This window comes from Drosophila montana, unplaced genomic scaffold, assembly GCF_035044405.1.
Source record: "Drosophila montana isolate Dmon_TW-CO22-7 unplaced genomic scaffold, ASM3504440v1 contig_3218_1, whole genome shotgun sequence".
Lineage (NCBI taxonomy): Eukaryota > Metazoa > Arthropoda > Insecta > Diptera > Drosophilidae > Drosophila > Drosophila montana.
This window is the reverse complement of record NW_026998098.1, coordinates 861055-885549: the sequence shown is the minus strand read 5'-3', so window position 1 is coordinate 885549 and position 24495 is coordinate 861055. Positions and strand designations below refer to the sequence as shown.

At 38.7% G+C, this 24495-nt stretch overlaps 4 protein-coding genes and 1 long non-coding RNA gene across 6 annotated transcripts; all 5 read left to right on the top strand.

Annotated features, from left to right (window-relative positions):
• Positions 1-3226: 3226 nt before the first annotated feature.
• Positions 3227-5504, top strand: LOC135433748 (uncharacterized). The gene is made up of 3 exons (XR_010437133.1): positions 3227-3404; positions 4620-4755; positions 4903-5504. It is a non-coding gene; the product is annotated as an uncharacterized LOC135433748 (long non-coding RNA).
• Positions 5505-6397: 893 nt separating this feature from the next.
• On the top strand, positions 6398-8609 carry LOC135433745 (prostatic acid phosphatase). The gene is made up of 5 exons (XM_064689978.1): positions 6398-6944; positions 7329-7412; positions 7479-7637; positions 7719-8246; positions 8312-8609. The coding sequence occupies exons 1-5, from the start codon at positions 6639-6641 to the stop codon at positions 8501-8503; spliced, it is 1269 nt and encodes a 422-aa protein (XP_064546048.1). The 5' UTR covers positions 6398-6638; the 3' UTR covers positions 8504-8609.
• A 110-nt stretch (positions 8610-8719) lies between these two features.
• Positions 8720-11464, top strand: LOC135433747 (lysosomal acid phosphatase). Its single transcript, XM_064689982.1, has 5 exons — positions 8720-9113; positions 10118-10216; positions 10282-10365; positions 10424-10582; positions 10653-11464. The coding sequence occupies exons 1-5, from the start codon at positions 8964-8966 to the stop codon at positions 11361-11363; spliced, it is 1203 nt and encodes a 400-aa protein (XP_064546052.1). The 5' UTR covers positions 8720-8963; the 3' UTR covers positions 11364-11464.
• Positions 11465-13516: 2052 nt separating this feature from the next.
• Positions 13517-19000, top strand: LOC135433746 (venom acid phosphatase Acph-1). Of its 2 annotated transcripts, none has more exons than XM_064689979.1 (5): positions 13517-13855; positions 16728-16826; positions 17239-17322; positions 17540-17698; positions 18164-19000. In XM_064689979.1, exons 1-5 carry the CDS (start codon positions 13697-13699, stop codon positions 18872-18874), a joined length of 1212 nt encoding a protein of 403 aa, XP_064546049.1. In that variant the 5' UTR covers positions 13517-13696; the 3' UTR covers positions 18875-19000. The 2 variants fall into 2 exon arrangements, with proteins under 2 accessions (XP_064546049.1, XP_064546051.1); XM_064689981.1 differs by lacking the exon at positions 13517-13855 and adding an exon at positions 14814-14928.
• Positions 19001-21683: 2683 nt separating this feature from the next.
• On the top strand, positions 21684-24172 carry LOC135433744 (polycystin-2-like). Its single transcript, XM_064689977.1, has 2 exons — positions 21684-23102; positions 23529-24172. The coding sequence occupies exons 1-2, from the start codon at positions 21761-21763 to the stop codon at positions 23966-23968; spliced, it is 1782 nt and encodes a 593-aa protein (XP_064546047.1). The 5' UTR covers positions 21684-21760; the 3' UTR covers positions 23969-24172.
• Positions 24173-24495: the final 323 nt, after the last annotated feature.

The following is a 24495-nucleotide window of genomic DNA, read 5'->3' as shown; positions in this document are numbered from 1 at the left end:
TTTCCCTTGTAGACCACAACGAATTTCTCAATTGAAACGTAACGTGTAAATTTAAATACTGATTGAATTACTTGCAAACAATTTGTATTTATAAATAGTTTCTTTATAAACGTAGTATATGATATATTTCGCAAAGTATATAAAAGTATATCAGGTGCTTAAATTTGTAAAAATTTAAAGAAACCTAAGCTAAACAAAAGTTTTAATAATTCATGTTGTTAAATGGGCCAGCAAATCTATAAAAAAATATAAGTTTTATTAAAATTGGTGATATAGTCTAGATACTTAAGATACTCTCACAAAAGGACGTGTAGTATTACATGGTTAGCTATTTAGTTTAGCCCTCGCCTAAAATGTAGCGTGGGTCTCTGGACAGGTAACAAGCAGCTCGAGCATTATAGTATTTTATTAATGGGCATATTGAGCCATTTGGTATGCTTAGCCCAGCCTCTTTTAGCCAGCTCAAGTGGCCGAGAAACACTTGACTCGATTTTGCATAAATGCCAAATAAAAATCTTGGCTAAAATGCAACAGCGAACACGGCGAGCGCTAAGGGCCAAGTGCTGCGGCTGCGGCTGCGGAACCGTTGCTAAGCTGCCCACAAATGCTCCACTTAACGGTCGACTAGGCACAAGGTCGGTAAAATCAACAAAAGCTGCGCTGCGGACTTTCAATAATTGGGGCCGGCATTAGCCCTAGGGATAGGGGCCAAGACGGGGCCACAATGGCGGCGACTTGGCTCGGTTGGCCGGCACTTCATCAGCGGGGCAATTGAAGCGTGTGGCTCGGGCCGGACTCAGGTTTCTGGCCGGGCACTAAATTACGTTTAGTGGGTTAATAAAATGCCAAGCACTTTATGCAAATTGAATTAAATGGAGCTCAGCTCAGGATCTGGCTCGTTGGCCTGACTTTCGACGGGACAAGCGAAAGCGCTTGTAAAATGCGCTCCCAGCTGCTTTCTCTCTGAATCTCACTCACCCTTCACAAGCAACATTTAATGCATTATTTATAAAGGATTAGCACCGAGAGCAACTGTCATGCATCCAAAACGGAAGATGGCGAAAACAGGAAGGAAAAACCTTTGCCTAACGAGAAATACTAATTGCCACCGTTCGCATCTGTGTGTTAGTGTGTGTGTGTGTGTGTGTGTGTGCGTATGCATGCTTGTGTGAGTCTATTGTTGTTGTTTTTAATGATATGCATTATGAGACGCTCATTAACAAAGCAAATGAAGAAAGTCAAATGTGTAAGTTGAAATGACGAACGAAACCCCTCACATGGCCAACGAACCTCAAACCTCCTAAATGAGACAGACACCTGCTCAGTTGCTGTGGGTAAACATCATTTAAATTTATAAAACCACAAAAGCAACAACAACAACAGCACCACAGCAAAATATTGTGACAATGTGGCTGACAAATTAGTGATGCGCTCGTGACATCACAAAACATATCACTTGTCCTTAGCGAGAAATTTAGTACTCTATGTTATTTAAGAACTCTATATTTATTACTTTTATAATCGTTACTATTACAGTCATTACTGTTACCATCATTTTCATAATTATGATTATTATTATCATTACCATTATTATTAGTATTATTATTTTAGCTATATCATAGAGGTTTATTTCATTATTATTTATTATTTTATTTTGGTTATTTTGTTGATATAAATTCCAATTTATGAAAGAATTTTCAATAAGTTATCTTCCAATCAGCTCTAAATAACTCTTCTCATCTAAGCTCTATAAATTTCAAATTGAATCTTTAAGAAGTTAATATGGAATTGAGCAAAAAAAGAAAAGTAATGTCCTGTGTTGTCATTAGTAATGTTTCTAATTATTATTTTGCACTCATCTCTAATGCACTCCAACATATTTGTTTGTAGAAGAATGTAAATGAGTCGGTTGAAAACCTGTGCGCGTGTGTACCTGGAATGAATGGAAAGTCCTTTATGTATATAAAAAAGTTGTTGTTTTTTTTTAATGAAAATATACGCCTCGGAATTTTACATAATTAACTGACAATGAGTTTATGTATTCGCATTTATGCTTGTAAGCACCAACACACATAAAAGCACAGCCACTCAACGGTGAATATATATATATATATATATTTATATATATGTGTGTGTGTGTGTACATTTGTATGTAAGGCATTTAAACAGCCAGGAGTTACTGGCAACAACCCGTTCGCCAATTCCCAGAGGACTTAAGTTAATTATCACATTTTTTACACACAATTTTACTTTGCATTGATGTGTTACATTGGGATGGGCGTTTTGCTGAGGGCATGGCTAGGGCAATTACGCATTAAAGCTTAATTATGTGTATAATTTGGTTGTAATTTTCTGTAAAGCACATGATGCGAGCGCGATTAAACGGCTTCAAAAAGTTAAACCAGCTCATTAATAAACAATTAGCCAGCATATAAAGATTGCCCAGATTCAGATTTGCTACAGAACGAGATTCTAAATTGCAAAACTCCCGGACTATAAATCATAACGATTTATTTCAAATAACCTTTGGATATAGCTTGCACGATTACAATGTTCAATCAATTCTATTTATACAGTCATATATTTGTCATATATACATATATAAGCACCTTACCAAAGATTTTGGTAACATTAACAATTTATAAAGGTAGCCAAAATATTTTTAATCGAATTATTGATAATATTTTGGGTCAATGTTTGGTGAACAAATGCCAATTATTAAAAATTGTTGAACTTAATTGTGGATATATCTATTTGCCTCATATTGATGTAAAGCTTTTTGAAATCAGTTAAGCTTTGTTATGATTATGGCAACATAATTAAGAATACAAATTTAGAAAAATCATTTTTTATTTGGGACCTTAAATCTATTTCGGTAATATGCTATTGCATAGTGTTTATAAGCCACTCTTATCCAATCCCTTTCTCCTTCTCTGTCTCTCTCTCTCTCTCTCAGAGCAAGAGCTCTCGAAGCGCGTGTTCAACTTTGTTGCCGTCTTCTTATCAGTTCTTAGGGCCGCTCGTCTAATAATATTGCAAAATGACTTTCACTTTAATTGAGGGGACTGCGCCATTTGTAGCCGTTGCAAAAAACAAAAAAATAAAATTATTTTCGCAAACATGTTCGTAGTATTTGCTTTTGGTATTCGAAACTCAATCGAGTGAGCTAAGTAGGCTGACCACGTGCTAAGTTCCCATAAAATGCACACTAGCGCGGTGAGTTCGACTAATAGATACTCTATATACAACATCATTAAATAAATGTTCATTATATATGGGAATTCACTTGAAAGGAATGCGGTACATAAGAATCTACCCAGCAGAAAGACAGAACTTGGACTTGGCCATGGAGGCTGAGTAAGAGTCGATGTTAGCTTGATCCATTTGCTGTATCTATAAAAAGGGTATATGGATAAACGTTAGGCAAACAGTCAGTCAGGAAGCAGCATCGGGCGCAGGATCTTCGCACATGACATTAATATTTATCAGCCATGCAATTACGATTAGGGCAGACAAACTATTGACTGAGGCAATGGCTCTTTGCAGTCAGAAGCGCCAAAAAACATGCCAGCCAAATTGTCAGACAAAGCGATGCGATTGCCGGGCCAAAATTTATTGATTCGACGCATTGAAATAGTTCTCAGCGGAGCCATTTCAAAGATTTGTACGACAAATTTTTCGCCAGTTCCTGTGTTTCATTTTTGTTTTTTTATTTTTTTGTTCGTTCGTGCCTTTTCGCTGAAATAGCTGAAAATTCTAACAGACGCGCATAAAAATTCGAATGCGCGCAGTTAAACTCCCATACACGGAACTGGTCTATAAAGGGGGCGTGGCGCGGGCTATTCAATGAGACAAAGCGCGATTCAAGCCGGCATATTGGGTTTTTGCCCCCAACTAGCAACCCCTGGTCAAGGTTTTTTTTTTGTATCCTTTTGGCCAGAGGGACATTTTAGGGACGAGTTTCGGGGTTTGACTGCTATGTGTTGTCGCCTAAACGATAAAGCAATGACAAAAGTCACAGCGATTAAAGTTCAATTGGTGTGACAATCGATTGTTAGAAATTCAAAAATAAAATACAAAAGAGAAGCCAATTGTCGCTCAAGGAAGGGGAAATGATAAAAGTCGTGAATTCTTCAAAAAAAATTTGATTTTTATATTAGCGATGAATGAGCCCGAGCAGAGATTACAAAGATTTTAAAGGTAATTAATAGACCTAAAATTAAAATTATTCTGTTAGATTTGTATTTATTTCATATCAAGATTATTATCAACATTATAACATTATTATGTATTTATTCATATTAATAACTATTTATTTAAAATAATGAATTATTTTAAATCTTTTTTTTTCTATACGTTAAACATATCCTTATTTATAGTGAACGTACTTATTAAGTGCTGCTTTGCATAGATAAGAAAACTACTTTTCCTTAACTTGAACATTTCGATTTTAATTGGCTTAAAAGTGACAACTTGTCAAACTTCGTGAATGTCTCAAATACATCATTAGCTGAGCAAAAAATGAATAATTCCACTACGAATCTAGTTTCAAAGATCTTCCGTTTTGCTGCAAGGCCGTCAAATTTCGCTATTTTATTAATTCTAATCGCCTGTTTTAGCTGATGCAATTCAAATGTCAATTGCGTTGACTTTAGTTGATATAGTGATCTGTTCTGTATTGTTCCAATCCGTTCCGATCTGATCCGTTTGCTGCTGTCGATTTATATGTGTATGCTGTAAACTATGTATATGCAGGTATGCTGACAATTATCAAACGAAGTAAACTAAATGCTGACAGCTAAAAACCAGACAAAAGTTCAAGTCTATAGACACCAGTCATGAGCTGTCGCTGTCTGTCACCAATTTAAGTTATTCAGCACATTTTTTTTTTTCTTTCAACAGCTAATTGCATATTTCGGAAGTTCTATAAAGGCATTGAGGTGGACGAATTCTAGCGGTGCTACTAATTAACCTCTAAAAGGCAACAGCAGCCATAGACGAGGGAGTGTTTGGGCAATTAGAGAACATTCTTAAGCCCCTCGACAATGAACTGTTGCCAATCAAGCAACAAAGACATCTAAAAAACAAGACACTAAATGTTCTAAGCAAAATACCTTATGTCTAATAATACGCGCGTTAAGCGCAATTATCTAGATACATATACCTTGTATATCACTCTTTGCTTCGTCTATCTGTCTGCTTGTTATAGCGACCACAAAAAAGCCAAACAACTTGTTTAAACAGTGCATAAACCAACACCCAGATAATTATGACAAAAGCTCCAGTGTCAATAAGAGTAAAACAACATTGTGGAAATCCAAATAATTTGTGCAAAAATAACGCCTTTATTTTGCTGGGGAATTTATACCCTTCCACGAAATATGAGTTAACGCAGCAATGTGGGTAAGTGAAAATAAAGAATTCACATATACGATTTTTATACCCTCTTAAAATAAATTTGTTTACCGTTGTTTGAGAGATGATAACCGAACCCATTTAATATAAAATATTTAATATGCATATAGCCGATTCCGACTCTGAAGTATCTTCATTTCTTTGATGAACTTTAATCAAAACTAAGAGTATTTTTTATTTATGATTACCTATGGTTAAGATATTGTATTGAAGAGCACAGAGTGCTACTGGAAACTGAGATATCATTTTTGCACATATTTTATTGATTTATAATAATTTAAAGAAATCAAATAACACTACTTCATATTAAAACATAAATTTAAGTCAAGCTTATATGCATTTTACAAACTTGACTGCATTAAAGAAACTAACTCCCACCTGCTGAATTTTAATACCATTATAATTCATGCTAATGAACAATAATAATTGGCATGTAATTAGTTTTCCAGCATCAGATTGAATATGCCCGATTGTTTTGAGTCCTCATTATATTAATTTGCATTCAAATGCTAACAAAAAATCTTCTCATCATCAAACAATCAACTCTGTGCCGCCAGTGCAGAGCAAACCAGATAAAAAAAATAAAAATCGGTGTGTGCGAAAGCTATTAAATTTCAGTGTGTGTGCAAAACTAAAATTAAAGATTTCTGGCAAAAATTGAAATGCCAAAACTGGCCAGGGAGAGGGGCGTCACAGTGACATGGCTATAAATAGACGTGGGAATTGAGTTTTCCAGGGCGGATATCTGAGGCATAGACCCGCAACTAATATAATTGCATGGTTCAGTGAAATAACCAATTAATTGGCTCAGTTTTAAGCCCGATAGTTCACTGGAATAGTTACAGATACTAGTTGTTACAGTTAGTCGGGTTAGTCAGCGCACGTCAACCTCTCGAACAACTGACGCAACAATAACAATGCCAAACGAACGGTTGATTTATCTCGTTTTTAGTTTTAAGTTCTCCGCATCCACTTGTCTAGGTTTTATTTGAGTGTCAGCCGCGCTAGCAACAGCACGCGCCAGACGCACAATCCCGTTGACAACTCCATTGCGAGTTAATTGAATTGCGAGTGTATCTCAGTGCTCCGATACCGAATCTCGCGAATTCCCAAATCTGTTCAAATCACGTTTTATCGATACTTACGACCTGTGTCGTCGCGCCTTCAATTCACTTCCGCTTTCAACGGAGTCGCTGGCTATATAAGAAACAACTGCATCAAAAATGATATTCGGTCGCTGCACGCGAAAACAAATACTCACAATGAGTGCGCTGGCCGCTGGCGTTGTCTTGGCAATTGTGGCAATCTGTGTGTTTAACAGTCAAGCGGAGGGCAAGCAGCCGCCTTGGGCGCAAGTGAACAGGCAATTAAACAAGTGCTACAAAACGCGTCCGAATACAACAAACTCAACGCTGGAACTGGTGCACATTGTCTTTAGACACGGCATACGCACGCCCGTCGACACCTTTCCAAAAGATCCTTATATCAAGGACAGTTTTAAGCCCACCGGCTGGGGGCATGTGACGAATGTGAGTTGTACAAATACTTCGAATAGCACCAAACATGGGATACAACAAATCTCCTTACAATCTATACGCATTTTTGAAGGAATTTGATTTGGTTTTATATATATATACATAACTTAATGCATTTTCGATTAATTTGGTAATTTAGAAAATTTATTTAACCCTACAAATTTGGATTAAATCACAGTTGTAAAAAACTAGAACTGGGTTTAAAAATTCTCGCTAAACTTATTTTATTCGAAGCATATAAAAGTTAATTTACCAAATTAAAAAAATCATTAAGTAATCCAAGCTAGACTTTCTAAAATTAAATCATATTGTTTGGAAAATCTAAAAGTGAAAGGAAAAATTGAAATTAAAAACAAACCATTAAACTTTGTTGTGCAGCGTGGCAAAAAGGAGCTCTTCGAGATGGGCCGCTGGCTGCATCGACGCTATGGAGAATTTATGGGACCTTTTTACAGACCCGATGTAAGTTAAACTTGGATGTCTGTCTATATATGAAAATCATATGTAAATATATACGTATATGTATAGCGACTTCATGCCCAAGCTACGGCCTCGCCTCGAGCGCTGATGTCGCTGCAAACTACACTGGCCAGCATGTTTGAGCCACGCGGCACCGTCATGGAATGGAACAAGCAGCTCAACTGGCAGCCCATACCCATTGTGTCTGAGCCACTGGATCAAGATTCGGTAGGAATGGAAAAACATATATATATATATATATATGTGCGTATTGTGCAGGATAATAATACATAAGTTGAATATTAACAGCTGTTGTTGGTGCGAACGCCCTGCCCGCGTTACTTCGAGGCGCGCGACGAGGTCTTCGCCCTACCAGAGGTAATCGCTCAACAGGAGCCCTACGCGGATATGCTCAGAGAGCTGAGCAATCTGACAGGCATGCCTATGCGCAATGCGGAGGATGTCAACTCGCTGTACATAACTCTACTGGCCGAACAGGAGTTTGGCTACAAGCTGCCCGACTGGGCGAAGGATTACTTTCCCGAGCGCATGCAATTCCTTGCCGAACAGAGCTATGTGTACAATGCGTATACGCCCGAGATGCAGAAGATCAAAGGTGGCCCCTTTTTGCGCAAAATGTACGATGAGATGCTGGCGAAACAGGCGGGCACATTGAAGCCCAAAGAGCGCGGCATGTTCATCTACACGGGGCACGATTGGACCGTCGGCAACATACTATCCGCGCTTGGCGTTTGGAAGCGCCAGATGCCGCGCTTTGCTATCATGGCCATCTTCGAAACGCACAAACATCGCGAGACAGGGGAACACTATGTGGAGGTAATGGAATTTCTGGAAAAAACCCTTTGCAGCTTGCAGTTTTACAAGTCCTAAACTCTTTGTAGATCTTTCTGCGCAACGATGAATTTGGCTGCCTGGAGCAGCTGAAACTAGACGACTGCGAGTTGCAGTGTCCACTGAATCGCCTCGTCGAGCTGAGCGAATCGGTGCTACCCAATGACCCCGTGGAGCAGCGTTGTCGTGCCCGTAACGCTGATTTTGTGGAACCACCGCCGCGTCCAATCGATCAGCAATAACTTATTGAAATATCACTGTAAGGCACACAGAACTCAGTATTAGACGATGACAGCAGGTCATGAAATCAGCGGGAAAAAAAATTAAAATAAACTAAAAATAAACAAAAGTACCCCAAAAGTTAATTGTGTTTGTTTATTTTATTTTTTTTGGGTAAATTTGTTTATTGTGTTGAGCACTCAAGTTGATTATAGTTAATTTCGTGTGTTATTAAAGGTTTTTATTGTGCAGCGGCTCTTTGCAAATTGTTTGCTTTTGCGATTCGAGCAACGTCATCTCTCACACTGTTCGCTATCTTTGCAAACATATTCTCGATTCTCTCGATTTTGTTCTACATAATCGCGACTTAAAAGCCGCTCGGCTTCTATTTGTGCAGTCACTAGACGCGTGAGTCTCAACGTAGCTGGAAGCACGCTTTTAAAATAAAACTCTATAAAAATATATATAACAAAAAAAATCTATATGATGAGGGCCAAGCATTTTCCTGGTCTGTTGCTCTGCCTGAGTTCCCTGCTGCTCGTGGAAGCAGCTATTGTGCCCGTAAAGGAGCCACAGGATGAGGATAAACAGGAGCTGTCCAATACAAACTCAACGCTGGAGCTTGTGCATGTGGTAAATAAATGTCAAGTCTTATAATTGCTTTCACTCTGTTTGTGCGATATACTATACAAATGAATGTGATATGTGATATGGTTGTGTAGAGCCAATGCAAATATTGTTTGCACTTAAAGTGCCAAAATAATTCATTTAGATAGCAACTCAAAGCAGACGCTAGACCATAAAATTATAAAATGTGCTTTCCACTTTTATGAACTGCTTAATCTCTATAATTAAACCATAAAGAGGCACTAATAAACGCACTTAAATTTCGTAGCAGCCGAGAACTATCATGCTAGCTTGAAACGTATTTCTTTTCGCACTCTAAGAACTCGTAATGGCAGCTGAATTCAATTATTAAAATGTTTAAATATATACATATATACATATATATATTTCTACGTGTTAATAATTTAAAATAAAATCTCTTACGTTTTACGCCAAGACCAGTTTGTGCCACATGGCGTATACTTAATACATCGCCAAGTAGCATTAACATTAATTAAAGCGAACCAACCGGTTTGTTGGGCAAGTACTAAAATGTATGTGCAAACCTAATTACTTTAATATATTCCTAATTGGATTGCAACATGCAACTTCATAAGGAAATTTTATTTATGAGATACTAAATCAAGTACGAATTCTCGATATATTTTGACTTCAAAATACCCTGTCCAAATATTTAATTTAATGTGCTAAGACAGCTATGGATATTATGTGACAAGAGATTGAGTCTTCAAAGTGCTTGCTCTTCAATCTACATATTAATTATGCTTGACACCTGTTCATTATACAGATTTACAAAATTAAATCGTAAAGGGTATTTTACTTAAATCGGATTTGTGTTCTTGACGGTTTAGTTAATGCAGTTATTAAAAACCTAAGACAAAGCACAAGTATTGACATGGTTGACTAGGCAAAAATTGGTGTATTGAAAGCTAACAAACTACTATAAACAATATTTGAACATAAGAAGTGAGTTCCAAGTGAATATACGAAAACATACCCCATTTTCACAGCTATTTCGTCATGGCCCGCGTACCCCCGTCAACACATACCCGAAGGATCCGCACTTGAACGAAACTTACGAGCCTTATGGCTGGGGACAACTGACCAATGTGAGCTAAATAACTTAATAAAGTTACAATTACATTGCAATTATAAGTATATTAATGTCCAATAGGCAGCAAAGGTGGAGCTCTACAAAATAGGAAAACAGTTGCGCAAGCGTTACAAAAAATTTCTTGTGCCCTACTATCAACCGGATGTGAGTCTAAAAGTGTGATCATGGTAGGAGTAATAGCTAATCGATGTACTTACTTCAGATGCTTCACGCTGAAGCCACGGAGTCATCACGCACCCTAATGTCGCTGCAGATGGTGCTGGCAGGTCTGTTTCCGCCAGAGAATACGCCCATGGAATGGGATATGATGCTGAACTGGCAGCCAATACCAATCTACACAGAGCCCGAAGATACCGACACGGTAAAGTTGCAGCAAATGGTTCTCGTCAAAGGCAGCCAATTAATAAATATTAAAATTAATCTAAGCGCAGCGTCTGCGTCAGAAGGTGCCCTGCCCCCGCTACGAGGAGGCCGTGTGGGAGGTGATGCATTTGCCGGAGGTGGTTGCACTGCATGAGGAGAACTCGGCCATGCTGCAACAGCTAACTGAATTGACGGGCCTCAATGTAAGCTATGCGCACGATGTGACCAATGTGTTCATTTCGCTACTGGCGGAGCAGGCCTACGGCCTGGAGCTGCCAAAGTGGACAAAGGAATACTTTCCAGACAAAATGCGACCACTGGCTGCGAAATCGTATGTCTACGATGCGTACACGCCGGAGCTGCGCAAAATCAAAGGTGGTTTCTATCTGGCTGACATGTACAACCATATGCAGTCAAAGATAGCTGGCAAACTGGAACCAGCTGGTAGAAAAATGTACATATCCTGTGCACACGACTGGAGCATATCGAATGTGCTAAGCGCCCTAAACGTTTGGCCGAATCAGATGCCCCGTTTCTCGGCCCTCATAGCCATTGAGCTGCATAGACGCAACGATAGTGATGACTACTTCGTGGAGATCTATTTCCAAAATGATCCCAACCAACCGCCGCAACTGCTCCAGGTGCCCGGCTGCGACGAGCAGTGTCCCATAGCAAAGCTACTGGAGCTAACAATGGATGTTCTGCCCGACGCACCATATGAGCAGCTGTGCCTTGCCCGGGGCACTGGCGACGGCACCCGCATCAGCTATCACAAATGAGAGGTACTAAGTTTCATTCAGCAGTATTAACTATGTAAAGTTTTAATATGAAGTGTTTATATAAGAGGCTTCTGATAGCTATATAAAAATATGTATTCGCATCCGTCTGATTGCTGTTTGATTGATTTGCACGCTACTCGAATGGACTAGCTCAGGCTGGGAGTTAATGTGCGTGTTTTATTACCTTCACTTGTCAGAAGGCAGCTCGATAAGTTTTATCATAGAATATGCTTTTTGAATCCGAATATTTGAAAAATATGATAAAACACTAAAATCGGTAGAGTTTGCCTATTTATTGGTTTGCTTATGTCAATTGCCATCCAAATGCTTTATTAATTTTACCTGTTCAAAGCATAAAAATCGTTTTTTATCTACAGTTAATAGATAAAGGTGCAACCTGTTATTAACAGGAATCACCATCAATAATCGTGTCTTCTAAAATCATATTTTACTATTGTAAAAAGCAAAATATAACTTCAATATCTGATGCGCAAATGAAAATAAATAGAAGTTTTTGAGCTGCAAAATTAAGTATATATATTATAGCTTGGCAGCGCAATTAGAAACTTTTAATTGAGAACAATTTATAAAATTGATATCTGATGCGCAAATGAAAATAAATATTAAAATAATTACGATTAATTTCAAGAATGTCGCTTTACGTTAATTAACTAACAGCAGAAGGTTTTGTGCTGCATAAATAGGTATATATATTAAAAGTTGTCATCACAATTAGACATTTTTAATTGAATACAAGAATAGGTCAAAAAATGCAGCTATGAAAACGGCTTCATTAAGGATAATACTTCATTTGAATATCTAACTGACTAGCTCAGCCAGAGTTAAGTTAAAAGCCATGTGCATAGGGATTATTCAAAGAGAATTTAAGCACCTAAAGCTAAAGACATTTAATTAATTTCTCAAAATACAACAAAATCTTTGGGTATTATTCACATGTATGCCTGCAGCTTTTATCTGCATCATTCAATCAACTTAATGAACTGGAGTTATTTATTTCACATATTTCTCAAACTGCCCCACCTTCAAATTAAATACACGTTTACTAAAAGGTTTCTTACAGCACTTATAAAACAAACTGTAGATGTTCTTAAAGCGAACAGTTGGCATTTGAACATTTTATGCATAAAAGCGAATCATGTAAATTATATTTAATCCATCAAAGGATGGCAACAACTTCCGTGCAGCAATAAAAAACAATATGTAAATTTAAATTTGTCAAATTGAGGCGCAATTTTATACAAAACACAGCAACAACAACAACATGCATAATACTAAATTAATTAACATATGCTCGATAAAGTAACAAAGTAAACAAATCCAAAATGCTAAGATTTATTACAGCCGGCTGCCGAAAAATCTGGTGACGAATTTCTTTGGGCATAAATTAGCCAGACGCCAAAGTGTGTGTGCGTGTGTGTGTGTGTGGATGTGCCTGTATTTTATAGTGTGTGCGTGTGTGTGTTTGTGTGCGCGCCATATTAATGTAAGTCGCGCCCGCGATTCAAAACGCCTCAAATGTGGAGGCATTGTTGTGGCGACTGCTCAATGTACGATCAGTTACGAGCCACGCAACACACAATAGACATACAACAACAACAATAATAAGAATAAAAGTAATAATAGTCAAAAGCGAAGACGGGGACGAAAGCATTTGGCGATAATGAAACGATAAAAGACATATGTTCTGGTTCTGTGAGGTCTGAATATCGTCTTTATTTTTTTGTGGGCTTTTGTTTGGTTCGCGAAATATACTTATATGACAGTACGGCATAAGTGCTCCGTGGAACAGCTGAGCTATCCGTTATCCGTTATCCGGTTCGCTTATTCGCTTATCAGCTCGGTCAAAAACTGAACATATAAAGCGGCTCATCATTAATTTCAAAGTACAAGGTTTGTCAAATAGAAATGAGCGTTTGTTTGTATTGATGATAACAGCAGAAAGAAGACAAATATCGTGCCCGAAATACAGATATTCAAATGCTGTTGGAAGAAAAGGCGCCCCCAAAAACTCGTTCCATAACGACTTTGCAAATTAATAATAACAAGTTTATTATTTTTTTTTTTTTTTTTGGTTTTCTGTTTTATGAAGAGCATAATTAAAAGCACCGAATAAACAATGCCAGCAAAAATCAAAAAAGAATCGAGTTGTCTGTTGGTCTTCTGATTTGTGTGTTTGTGGCCGTTCGAATCGCGTCAACGTTCCCGCTCTGCTATTAGCGCGAAGCAAATAAACACATTTACACACACAATAAAACGGAGAACAACCCAAGTTCGAGACCCGCGACTAAGCCATATAAAGCGGCTCTACCAAAATGCCGCGTTCGCATTTCACTAGGAGGCATTGTCTAGCGATGACGGGCGGCTTAATTGCATTGGCTTTGCTGATCTTGTGCTTTACACACTCGACGGTCATCTCGGGCAAGATCACCGATCCCGGCACCGACGAGTCTACGCTTGAGCTGTTGCATGTGGTAAGTCCGAGAGTCGATAGCAATCGAACGACACCAGCAAAAAAATAAAAATAAAAATAGAAAAACAGCTGTGAAGTAACAGCTGCGGCTATTACACTGTGTAACAGGGCCCAAGCTTTCGAGTGATAAGTCATACAGGTTATATAAGCCGAATCTGTGCTGGGCTAGTTCTTTACTTTAAACAAAGCTGGCTAAGCATTTGAGAAGTTTTTAGGAGATGTAATTCGAGAAGATCAAGTCTCAAAAGCATATTGCTTAGGGTTATTATTATTGATATTATAATTATTACTATTATTACTATTATTATTATTATTATTATTATTATTATTATTATTATTATTATTATTATTATTATTATTATTATTAAAAACAGGACGAACTTAACGAAACGTACAAAAAAGTGACTCAATCCAGGGTATATAATTAGGTCTTTAGATATATATATTAATTAAATTTAAAGTGCGTATAATTTCTGAAGCCATCAATCAAACAGTGGTACAATTTGTGTTTCTATAATTAACGCTTATAGCATTAGAGCTTCTATAATTCCATTAGCTAACATCTCAATTTAAATTGAGAGCACCTTACAAGTGCTCTATCATAGTCATTTAAATGCCAGGTGCTACAAGTAGAGTAAATAATAACGTCACGTCTGCCCAAGAAAAACCAGCTGATAATACAAAAATTCAAAACCAACGTAGCTCATTTAATGTTTCAACTTAGCATTGAAAGTGAATGGAATTAACATAGCTTCAGCAGACTTGAAAAAAAAAACATTTTGCTGAGAAATAACAGTTCAAAAAATGTTAAAAAAAAAAGAATAACATATTGCTGATAAACACGCACACATAACACATAAATTGTTGAAGCTCGCAGTTTTTAAGCAACATGCCTTGACTCTGTAGCACAGTGTAACGTAGCATTTAATTATTGCTCGGAATAATGTTAATTTAGTACGCTGCCAGCTAAGGCAATAGACGAATGTCGCGCGATAAGAACAAGCCTTACACGCATACACAAAATGTCATAAATACTATGTATCAGCAGTACGGAAAGTGAAGGCATTCCGAAAGGTAGAAGGCTGATAAGATATAGGTTTACCTATATTTCGATAAACATTGAAAGGAGCTAAAATCAAATCCAGTGATTAATGTTATGTTCATCAGCTAATTTAATTGATCTTTAATTGTGTGCTACTTATAGAACGAACCGATTAAGGTGCTTTAGATTAAAATTACTAATATCAGTGATTATTATTGGATTTTATATCACGTATTAATGAGCAGCCAGCCATGAAGCTAGTAATAAATGTGCGATTGTGACTTTGACGGGGAACTCTAGTTTCGTCTATAAGCTGTGGAAGCTGATAGTTTTCTTGTTAGAGTTGAGCGCATGTCGTGTTTCCGTGCGTGACACAAACATTCACGCATTGGGCACGTGAAGGCGCAGACAGTATTAACACGATCTGACACGACATCAGATAGTTTCACAGTGCCTAATAATAAATATATGCTTTATTAATTAAAAATTAATATAAAACAACATTTTAAATAAGTTGTGCTTGTCGAATCGGGTAAATTTTATACAACTCGTGTTACGTGCGATTAAATATTGTCGCTTCGTGCTCGTGTCGTGTTAAAAAAAAATAAACACGCGCCCATAAAGTTGCTAAACAAGCTATGAAAAACTGTAATTACCTAGTGGCATTTCCAATTAGTTCGGCATGTAAAATATATGTTGGGAGATATGATATCTGTTGGTATTTAATTTCAGATTTCCCTTTAATTTAATTTTTAATCTTTCCAACAATCTACTTGTAAATTAAATAAAGCTGCTTAACTTCATTTGGCACTAAACAAACTCTTCAAACTGGTCTATAAATCAGTTGTACGCATCATCCATGCCCAAACTATAAACAAAACAAAACAAAACCAAACAAACTTAAAACCAGCTACATGCCTAATTACAATTTTAGCTACTCGTTTCGCCCAACCGAGCAGCAAAAAAAAAGCACAAAAAAACCAGTCTACTAACTTTTTTATATGGCCATACCGCAAACTGCGACGCACTTTTGTTATATAAATATTTTCAAACATTTTTTACGTAGTCAGGTTTAATATTGATGCTCTGAAAACCTAATTAACTGACATAGAGATAAGTTGACTCAGTCTAGTCCAGGGCTGCTGACCTTCAGCCAGGCGGAGCTTATCAGCAAATTGGCCACGCGCAATTTACATCGAATCGTTGGAAATACTTCCGCAAATTTGTAATTGTAACGACACTTCGCACGTGCATGACCAGTGTGAGGTGCGCCTGGGATCGATGGTTGCTCCTCCCCTGAGTACTTCTCTCTCGCTCTCTCTCTCTCTCTCTCTTATCAGAGTCGCGTGCACGGCTCAAATTTGTTATTATAATTGTTTTTTGCTTGAGATTCTAATTAAACGCGTACCCCAACATGGCAATGGCTAAAAATAGCGCGTAAAAACAAGCCTAATCTGGAAAATGAAAAGCCTCAGGTCGTCAGAATTTAAAGATCTGTATTATTTAATAATAAATAACAAACTTTTTTTTTCAATTTATTAATAGATAGACTTCGGTTGTGTAGAGTAGACTGTGGATGTTATTTAAAAAATCAATAGGTAGTCGATCTTACAGCATTTATTAGCTGATAACATTTTTTATATAAATATTCATGCTTTTTAAATTAATATAATTTAAATAAAATTGATGCCTTAAAGTAATATTATTTCCCATATAAGCATGATTTTCAGCTTATGTCAATTGAGACTAAAACCGAGCTAATTAAAGCAGCGACTGGAAATAAAAGTTAAAAACTCGTAACTAACACTGCATACATTTGTACAATTCTCAGGTCTTTCGACATGGCCCACGCACACCGGCGGACACATATCCAACGGATCCCCATGTAAATGAAACCTACTATCCATTTGGCTGGGGACAAGTAACAAATGTGAGTCGAGAACAAGTTGCAGCAAAACTTTTGCCCAAAAATAGAAAACAAAAAAGCAAAAAAACAAAAAAATAAAAAAATGTGAAAAAGGAACCTACCAGCTTCCCGTTCAGCCCGAAAACCACGCAGCAAAGCATTTAAATAAATTGAAATGCAAATGTTTGTCGTGGCGGAGGACGGATGAAGTGCGGGTGTGGCATCTGTGTTGCATTAACATATACACATGCATATGTTTATGCAATTGCAAAAATGCAAGGCATTTATTATTTTATAACATTGCTACATGTTTCTCTCTCTCTCGCTCTCTCCCCTCTGTCTCTTTCTCTGGTGCTACTGCTGCTGCTATTTGTGGGCTACCCGGCTGTTGTCTCACGTGCCATCCGCCCATGCCATGTAATAAATCAACGCTCAGAATGGCAAACGCGAGCTGTTCAACATTGGAAGTTGGCTGCGTAAGCGTTATGGCAAATTCCTGGCACCCTACTACAGTCCCGATGTGAGTAACCCAACGCTAACGAACCACCACCAGACACCCGTTGGCAGCGAATCGGGAACCGGAGACCGGGTATACCGCCGGACGGGTGTCTGATAGTGCGGACGTTTACAAATTGCAAAGCTCAAGCGCTCTTGCCTCATCACTCAATTTCCTTAACGCTCTTCTCGTCCTCGCTCTCGTTCTCGTTCTCGTTCTTGGCCACATTTTACATCTTCAGTTGGTGCACGCACAGGCAACGGGTGTGCCACGCACACACATGACCATGCAAACAGTGCTGGCCAGTTTCTTTCCACCGAAAGGTACGCCCATGGAATGGAACAGCAAATACAATTGGCAGCCCATACCGGTCTTCTCCCAGGAGCTAAATGAGGATACGGTATGTCAACCTATCAATAATGATGCCATCATCAGTTCAAATTGATTAATACCCCATTTCAACGTCAACACCAAAGGCCGGGAATCGGGCTCTTTCCTCTCCTCTTTTAAAACGGGCCAAAAACTAATTTAATTGAGATATGTGCTAGCCATTTATAAGGCTTAACTTATAAGAAAAAAATTCTAATTTAAAATTCCGATGCACATAACGAAAAGATTCTAAGCTTAATGCTGTCAGGCTCATTGAATTTGATTTAAATTGGCGGTAAATATTAATTCTAATCTTGTTTGTCAATTCATTTGTTTAATTTGACTAAAATTCACAATTTTAATGCAGTTTGTCAAAGTTTTTTAATATAATTGAAAATCTTTGTCTTTATTTTGAAGCTTAACTACATAGTAGGAAATCTTAAAAATCAATTTTAAATGCTCGTCCTTAATTAATCGAAAATTCTTTAATCCTCAGTTACTTCTTGTGCGCACACCCTGTCCCCGCTACTTCGAAGCCCTGCACGAAGTTTATGAGCTGCCCGAGGTGAAGAAGGAAATCGAGCCCTATCTGGATATGTATAAGGAGCTGGCAGCCCACACTGGGCTCAGCTTCAATGAACCGGAAGATGTGCAATCGTTGTATCTGACATTGCTCGCGGAACAGGAATGGGGTCTAGAGCTGCCCGAATGGACGAAGCAATATTTTCCCGAGAAAATGCAGTTCCTAACCGAACAAAGCTATGTGTATAATGTGTATACGCCCGAGATGCAAAAGATCAAGGCGGGTCCGTTCCTGAAGAAGATGTTCAACGAAATGCAACAGAAGCGCAACGAAACCCTCAAGCCCGACAAGCGCAAGCTCTTTATCTATACGGGTCACGACTCGACTGTGGTCAATGTGCTGTCTGCTTTGAAGATCTGGGAGCGTCAGCTGCCGCGTTATTCGGTCATGGCACTGTTTGAGCTGCACAAGAACAAAGAAACCGGCGATTACTGGGTGGAGATTTATTTCCGTAACAATCCTAAGGCGCCAGCTCAAAAGTTAACTGTGCCCGGCTGTGAGTTCCAGTGTCCGTTGGATAAGTTGCTCGAGTTGGTTAAAGATGTGGTGCCCAGCGAGGCAGATGCCAAGCGATGCGATGCCCAAAATGAGCAATTCACAGAGCCGCCTTTGCGTGGCCCATAGAAAGGCTAAATAGAGGAGGATGTTTATTTCTGGAATCGAACAGGTGCTAAAACTCAGGGAGCCACAAGTTAGTTAAGTTAACCAATCTTTTAAGTCTATCTATTAAAGATCAAGTAGAAATTTGCAGCCGTCTGGTGTTTGAGTTAGCGCCAGGACCAGCGCCTCGTATGGCAGCCAAGTTGGCTCATTTCCGCCTGTGGCGCCGCCATTGCCCAATAGGCCGCTTCCGTTTGCCTTTTGCCAGCTCCGCAAACAACTTCCGCACTTATTTTACCAGCTACCCGACAACTCTGCTCTCTCTCTATCTCATGCCCTCTGTTACGCTTTGTATCTTTGAATCTCGCCCGCCCTTTGGCTTTGCTCATTTTTGCCAAGAGGTGACATTTTTCGCATTGCGGTTTACCATAAACTATTTCATTGGGGAGCTGTTGTCTGTGTACATTAGCAGTGCTCCATGCTCCATGCTCCATGTTTGGTGCTGGTGTTCCGTGCCTGGCATTGCCAGGCCCCCACTCCAACCAGTTCTCCATTGTTTACTCGTGTGCGTTGCCCATCTGTCTCTCAATGTGTGCCCAGCATCTCGCTCCCTTCTCCCGTTCTCTCTGTGTGTGCTCTTTGCACATATCTGTAAACTTTATTTGTCAACGGGACGCATATGTTGTGTGCTTGCCAAAAAAGGATAAAAAGTAGAAGAAAAAATATTAAAATAAAGGAATCATATCCTGGCTCACAGTCGGCACTCGCGCTGTTATCCTTGTCTGTTTGTCGTTGCGTTTAATTTTGCTTAATTTGATTTTGGTGGCACTAGAAGGCGGCATAAGCAACTGTTCCTGGTGAGGGAAAAGGATTCAACAATGCCTGACAAATCTACATGCATATGTGGATTACAGCTAGTTTTCTCTTATGATTAATGGGAAAGCCTTGCACGAAATAATTAAAAATAACATCTTACATTTAAGTTTGTCGTAAAATTTTATTGAAACAAATAATCAGCCATAGAAACGATCGACCTTTATACATCTTTATGCATCTATATACATTAAGTCTATATTAATTTTACTTTTCTGTGATGCACTTTTTCAAAAGATTTTTATGTCCTAACCTTTGCAAATCTCTACCGATTTTAAAATTCGATACGTTAAAGCAGAGCTAATTAAATGGCTTTTATATTTCTGAACTTTGCTAAAAGTGTTATTGAATGTGTTAAAATGTTGCTTAGTCTAAAAAAAGGCCGATTTAGTACGCTTCGAGCAAGCTGTTGCTGAAATCTAAAAACGAACGACTAACTTACAGACTTTAAAGCCAACATGCCAACATGTACTCTCACACAGATAATATCTATCTCTCTCTCTCTCTTTAAACATTGTTTGATTTATTGAAAATCGGAAAGAAAGGCGCTATAATCCTCTGACTATTTGCCAAAATTTACTATTTAACTGAACAGATTTTCTTAAATCCTTCGAACTTATTTCTTAACAAGATTTCGATTGTATTTAAAATCTTTTACGGTACGCCTATGGTAATGGCGTTTACAATTCAAATGCTGCGGAAATCTTCTGCACTTGAATTTAACCAGAGACGCTCCGGTTTTGACTGGCTTGTACCACAACACTGAGTGCTGGCAATAAAATTCCGAAAAACCTTTTTTGACAAATGAAACGTGCAACAAACAGGACGCCAAAGCAGCTGCATGGAGCAGAGCCCAGGTCTGAGCCTGAGCCTGAGCCAGTGCCAACAAAGATTTATGCATTTTACAGTGTGTACGCTTTATGCGAAACTAAACGGCAAACAGTTTGAGTGAAGAAGGGCAAGGCACTGGTTGCGTTTTGGCTTGGCTAACCGAAGCCGAGCAGGGCAGCGACTGTTTCTGGATGGGCAAACATGTTTTGCATGTGCCTCGTAGTCAGCAGTCGGCTGACAGGAGGCGAGGGGCGGCACAGTGTAAGTCTATTGTGCCCCTTAATAGACTGCAACTGCACCAGGTTCTGGCAGCCGGCAAACATTTGCGCAGCTTATTAATATGCATCCCATCTCAGTCGCACCAGCTCACGGAGATTAGTCCAGAGCAGGTGTGGCAGACGGTGCAAGGTTGAGCTTGGCCAGCTATCGACAATTTTATCTACTAGGCCAAGCGCAAAGTTTTCCGCTTCGTATCGAAAAGTCGTTAGTAAGCTGACCGACCGCAAAAAGAGAGAGAGAGATGTGGACAGAGCAAGTTGGCCGGCAAAGGTTTTATGTCTTAGTCGCAGTCGTCTTGACGCTTGCAAAATAAAAAAAAAATGAAAATTAAAGTTTTTCCAAAGACTTGCACTTAGCCTCAAAAGTTTACTTCGCACAAAGTTTTGTGACTGAGCTTGTCTCGGTTCTCTAAGTAGATTTGTTGCCCTGGCCATATGGAGCTAAAAAACGAGTGTCTTGTGAGCAAAAGGAAAAGCCCTGCCCACCCCCGCCCCCCATAGAGTAGCTGCATAATAGGCGAAATAACAATGCTTATAAATATGTAAAATCCAAGTCTCAGAAATAGCACAGGAATATCATATGACAAGGATATCATGAACAAGAAAATTTAGAGTTGAAAAGAAACAGAAAATAGCATTAGAAAATGCAAATGAGTGCGCATTACTTAGACTTCCAACTATCAAAAGGAATATTCCATGAGTGTAATACCCTTTTTGCAATATTGATGTTTTTCGATGTGTTTATGTATTTTGCCTAAGATCCTTGGGATGTTCATAAACAGGTGGAATAACATCAAGCATTCCATAAAGTCGGACATAATACTTATGTAGTCAGAAAACAGTAAAATCTTATAGCTTGACGCTTCAAAATATTGTGTACAAAAATATTTATAATTTCGAAAAAATTTGAGATTATTCTTCATTAAATATGAGTAAATTTAAGAACTTTATATTGAAGAACTCACTTATTGCAGCTACCGCTGTAATTATGGTTATTTGCGCGTTTTGTATAGCAGTATTCTCGGGCTTTCTTCACGAGGGCGGAAAGGTCAAATCAATTTTGGTGAATGTGTTTGTGGTGACTGTGCTATTGTTCCTAGTGAGTGATACAATCAAGTTCCTGGTATTGTCAATGGACGCAGCCTGGTGGCCGCGCACACAAGCCTCGTACAATATAGATAAGAATGCGACCATTCATACGCGCACCCATTATCTGAAAATGCGGATAAATACGCTGCGCTCACAGCTGGTGGCCACCGAGAAGCATTGCAACGAGCCCCTGAACCTTATGTATCAGATTAATGCCAGGGACTTGTGGCTGTATGGCAAGTATTTCCTGTTACTTATGTGCCTGGTGCTAGTCTCGTGGGATGAATTGCTCTACTACAATACCAAGCAGATGTACAAGCTTTACATGAACAATCAGACTCGCAGCTTGGGAGTAGTCAGCGTTCGTCACCTGCACGGGCTATTCGCGTTTCTTGAGTCTGCACTTGTGGCGCCCTTTGAGCCAGATTTGGCGAAGACTGGACAAAGGAAATGGTTGTATGGCGATCACACCACCAAGTTGGGTGTTATACGTTTGCGTCAGCTGCGCAGAAAAGAGAACTATCACATTGGCTGGGGTGAAGTCAAGTTCTCAGATTTAGACTTTATGCCCAGCTGGGAATTGCCTTATCAACGGATGCTGTACACAGACAAGTATTGGAAAATCTATGAGCCATGGCTGCCCATATATCCCACTCATAGTACAACGACCAAGATGTTATTCGGCTTTGATCATTATGGCTATACCCAGAGTTTCCCAGAGCTGCATGGCTACGTAACAATGCTCGCGCGCAGCTATAACAATAGCATGAAGGTTATTGATTATATTAAAAATATGAACTGGCTGACATGGAACACATCGGCGGTGTTCATTGACTTTACGCTCTACAATGTGGATGCCAACATCTTTACCATATGCACTGTGCTGATCGAACAGACGCCCTTTGGCGATATTATTTCCTCACTGAACATATTCAGTGTCAAATTGCAATTCCTCGATCAGCTGGGGATACTGGGCATAATCGTGGTGACCCTCTATTTAATTGTACTCATACAGTTCGGTAAATCGGTGGTCGTAACGCTCTGGTATGAGCCGTCCAAGCTGCGCAGCATGTGGAGCAAGCTGGATTTGATTATCCTAGTGCTAAATTTAATTGTGATCGTTATGGTTATCATACGGGAAATAATTGTATCGAGTCTGCTCGCGAAGGTGGAGAGTTCAAGTAAGCTTGAGTTCCTTGACTTCAGGCTGCCGTCACGCTTGCATTTGGCGTCTACCATAATGTTGGGATTTCTTGTCTGCTTGGCCACGTTGCGATTGTGGCGGGTTCTTCTGTTCGCCAGCGTTTTTCAGTTATTTTCCACTACGTTGTACTCGGCATGGCAGGCGTTGGCTAGTACAGCCGTATTAATACTTATATTTTTGGTCGGATACGGAATGGCTGTTGTCATTATAAATGGCAACAATACGGTTACTTTTGAGAAACTGATTAAGAGCGTCGTCTCGTCTTTGTGCTTTTCCTTTGGCTTTACCTCGCAGTTCAATCACAAAGATCTCTTTCATGGCGGCAGTCTTCTGGGCTTATTTCTATATTTAATTTTGGCCTTTGTGGTTGCTCAGCTATTGATGAACCTTTTTGTTTCGACAGTCAATGATTATTTCGTGCATGCCAAGCACCAGCGAGATGCCAAAGGGTTGAACTACATCAACTTTCTGCAGTTCCTACGTGTGGAATACGCCCCAATCGTTCGATTCTTCCAGAAACTGCCTTTCTGCAAACGAGGCTACAAGCGTCGTAATCGCACGGTTACCGAAAACATAAATTTCGATATGGAAAAAAGCAAACGGTGGAACGAAAAGAAAAGATACCAAGCTTTTTCTCTTAAAGATAATTCAAAAACAGAAACCATAAAAGGCGATGAAAAAACGAAGCAACAAGAATATATAGGGCGTATTGAACGTCTTTATACGGTTGCAGCTCTCATGCAAACCCAAATATCATTACTTGACCACTTGCTCTTTAGGGAGGAAACAGTCAATTTAGATGAATCAGATAATGAAAGCGATTCTGAAACTGAAAATGTTTAAAAAATATTAATGGTATTTTTCATTTGGTTACCGGTTAGGTAAAAATCGGAAAAAAGTTTTAAATTACGAAGAGAACAGCATGACAGTTGCCAGATGAAGCTGAAGAACTCGATTCTGTTACTAAACAAAATTTAATTACATTTATAATTACGTTTATAATTTGACAAATAAAAAAGTAACACCGATACCAACCTCTAAAGAGAATATTAATTTAATCAATTTATTTACACAATTCAGATGAGACAAATTAATTACAATCTGAAGTTTATAATTTGACAAATAAAAAATTAATAAAAAATATGGTAAAGTATTAATTAGCAGAGACCAATCTCTATAGTGTCAATTTGTTTACACAATTCAGATGAAGTGACCTTTTCATACTGAATACGTTTAAATAAGATTAATATTATTAATTGTGGGTAGGGTAACAAATAGATACAAGTACTACATCATCGGTGATGTGCGTTGGGAATGTTCTCAAAATATTAACATGTGAATCTGCATCTTTAAACATACATATGCTTATA

Excerpts from the sequence above, each read along its gene's own strand:
- LOC135433746 (XM_064689979.1), top strand. The coding sequence starts at position 13,697 with ATGCCGCGTTCGCATTTCACTAGGAGGCATTGTCTAGCGATGACGGGC. Across the intron at positions 17,323-17,539 it reads CACCCTACTACAGTCCCGAT|TTGGTGCACGCACAGGCAAC; the intron begins GTGAGTAACCCA and ends TTACATCTTCAG. Across the intron at positions 17,699-18,163 it reads AGGAGCTAAATGAGGATACG|TTACTTCTTGTGCGCACACC; the intron begins GTATGTCAACCT and ends TTTAATCCTCAG.
- LOC135433747 (XM_064689982.1), top strand. The coding sequence starts at position 8,964 with ATGATGAGGGCCAAGCATTTTCCTGGTCTGTTGCTCTGCCTGAGTTCC. Across the intron at positions 10,366-10,423 it reads TGCCCTACTATCAACCGGAT|ATGCTTCACGCTGAAGCCAC; the intron begins GTGAGTCTAAAA and ends TACTTACTTCAG. Across the intron at positions 10,583-10,652 it reads AGCCCGAAGATACCGACACG|CGTCTGCGTCAGAAGGTGCC; the intron begins GTAAAGTTGCAG and ends ATCTAAGCGCAG.
- LOC135433745 (XM_064689978.1), top strand. The coding sequence starts at position 6,639 with ATGATATTCGGTCGCTGCACGCGAAAACAAATACTCACAATGAGTGCG. Across the intron at positions 6,945-7,328 it reads GCTGGGGGCATGTGACGAAT|CGTGGCAAAAAGGAGCTCTT; the intron begins GTGAGTTGTACA and ends TTTGTTGTGCAG. Across the intron at positions 7,413-7,478 it reads GACCTTTTTACAGACCCGAT|CGACTTCATGCCCAAGCTAC; the intron begins GTAAGTTAAACT and ends GTATATGTATAG.
- LOC135433744 (XM_064689977.1), top strand. The coding sequence starts at position 21,761 with ATGAGTAAATTTAAGAACTTTATATTGAAGAACTCACTTATTGCAGCT. Across the intron at positions 23,103-23,528 it reads CGCGAAGGTGGAGAGTTCAA|TCAATGATTATTTCGTGCAT; the intron begins GTAAGCTTGAGT and ends TTGTTTCGACAG.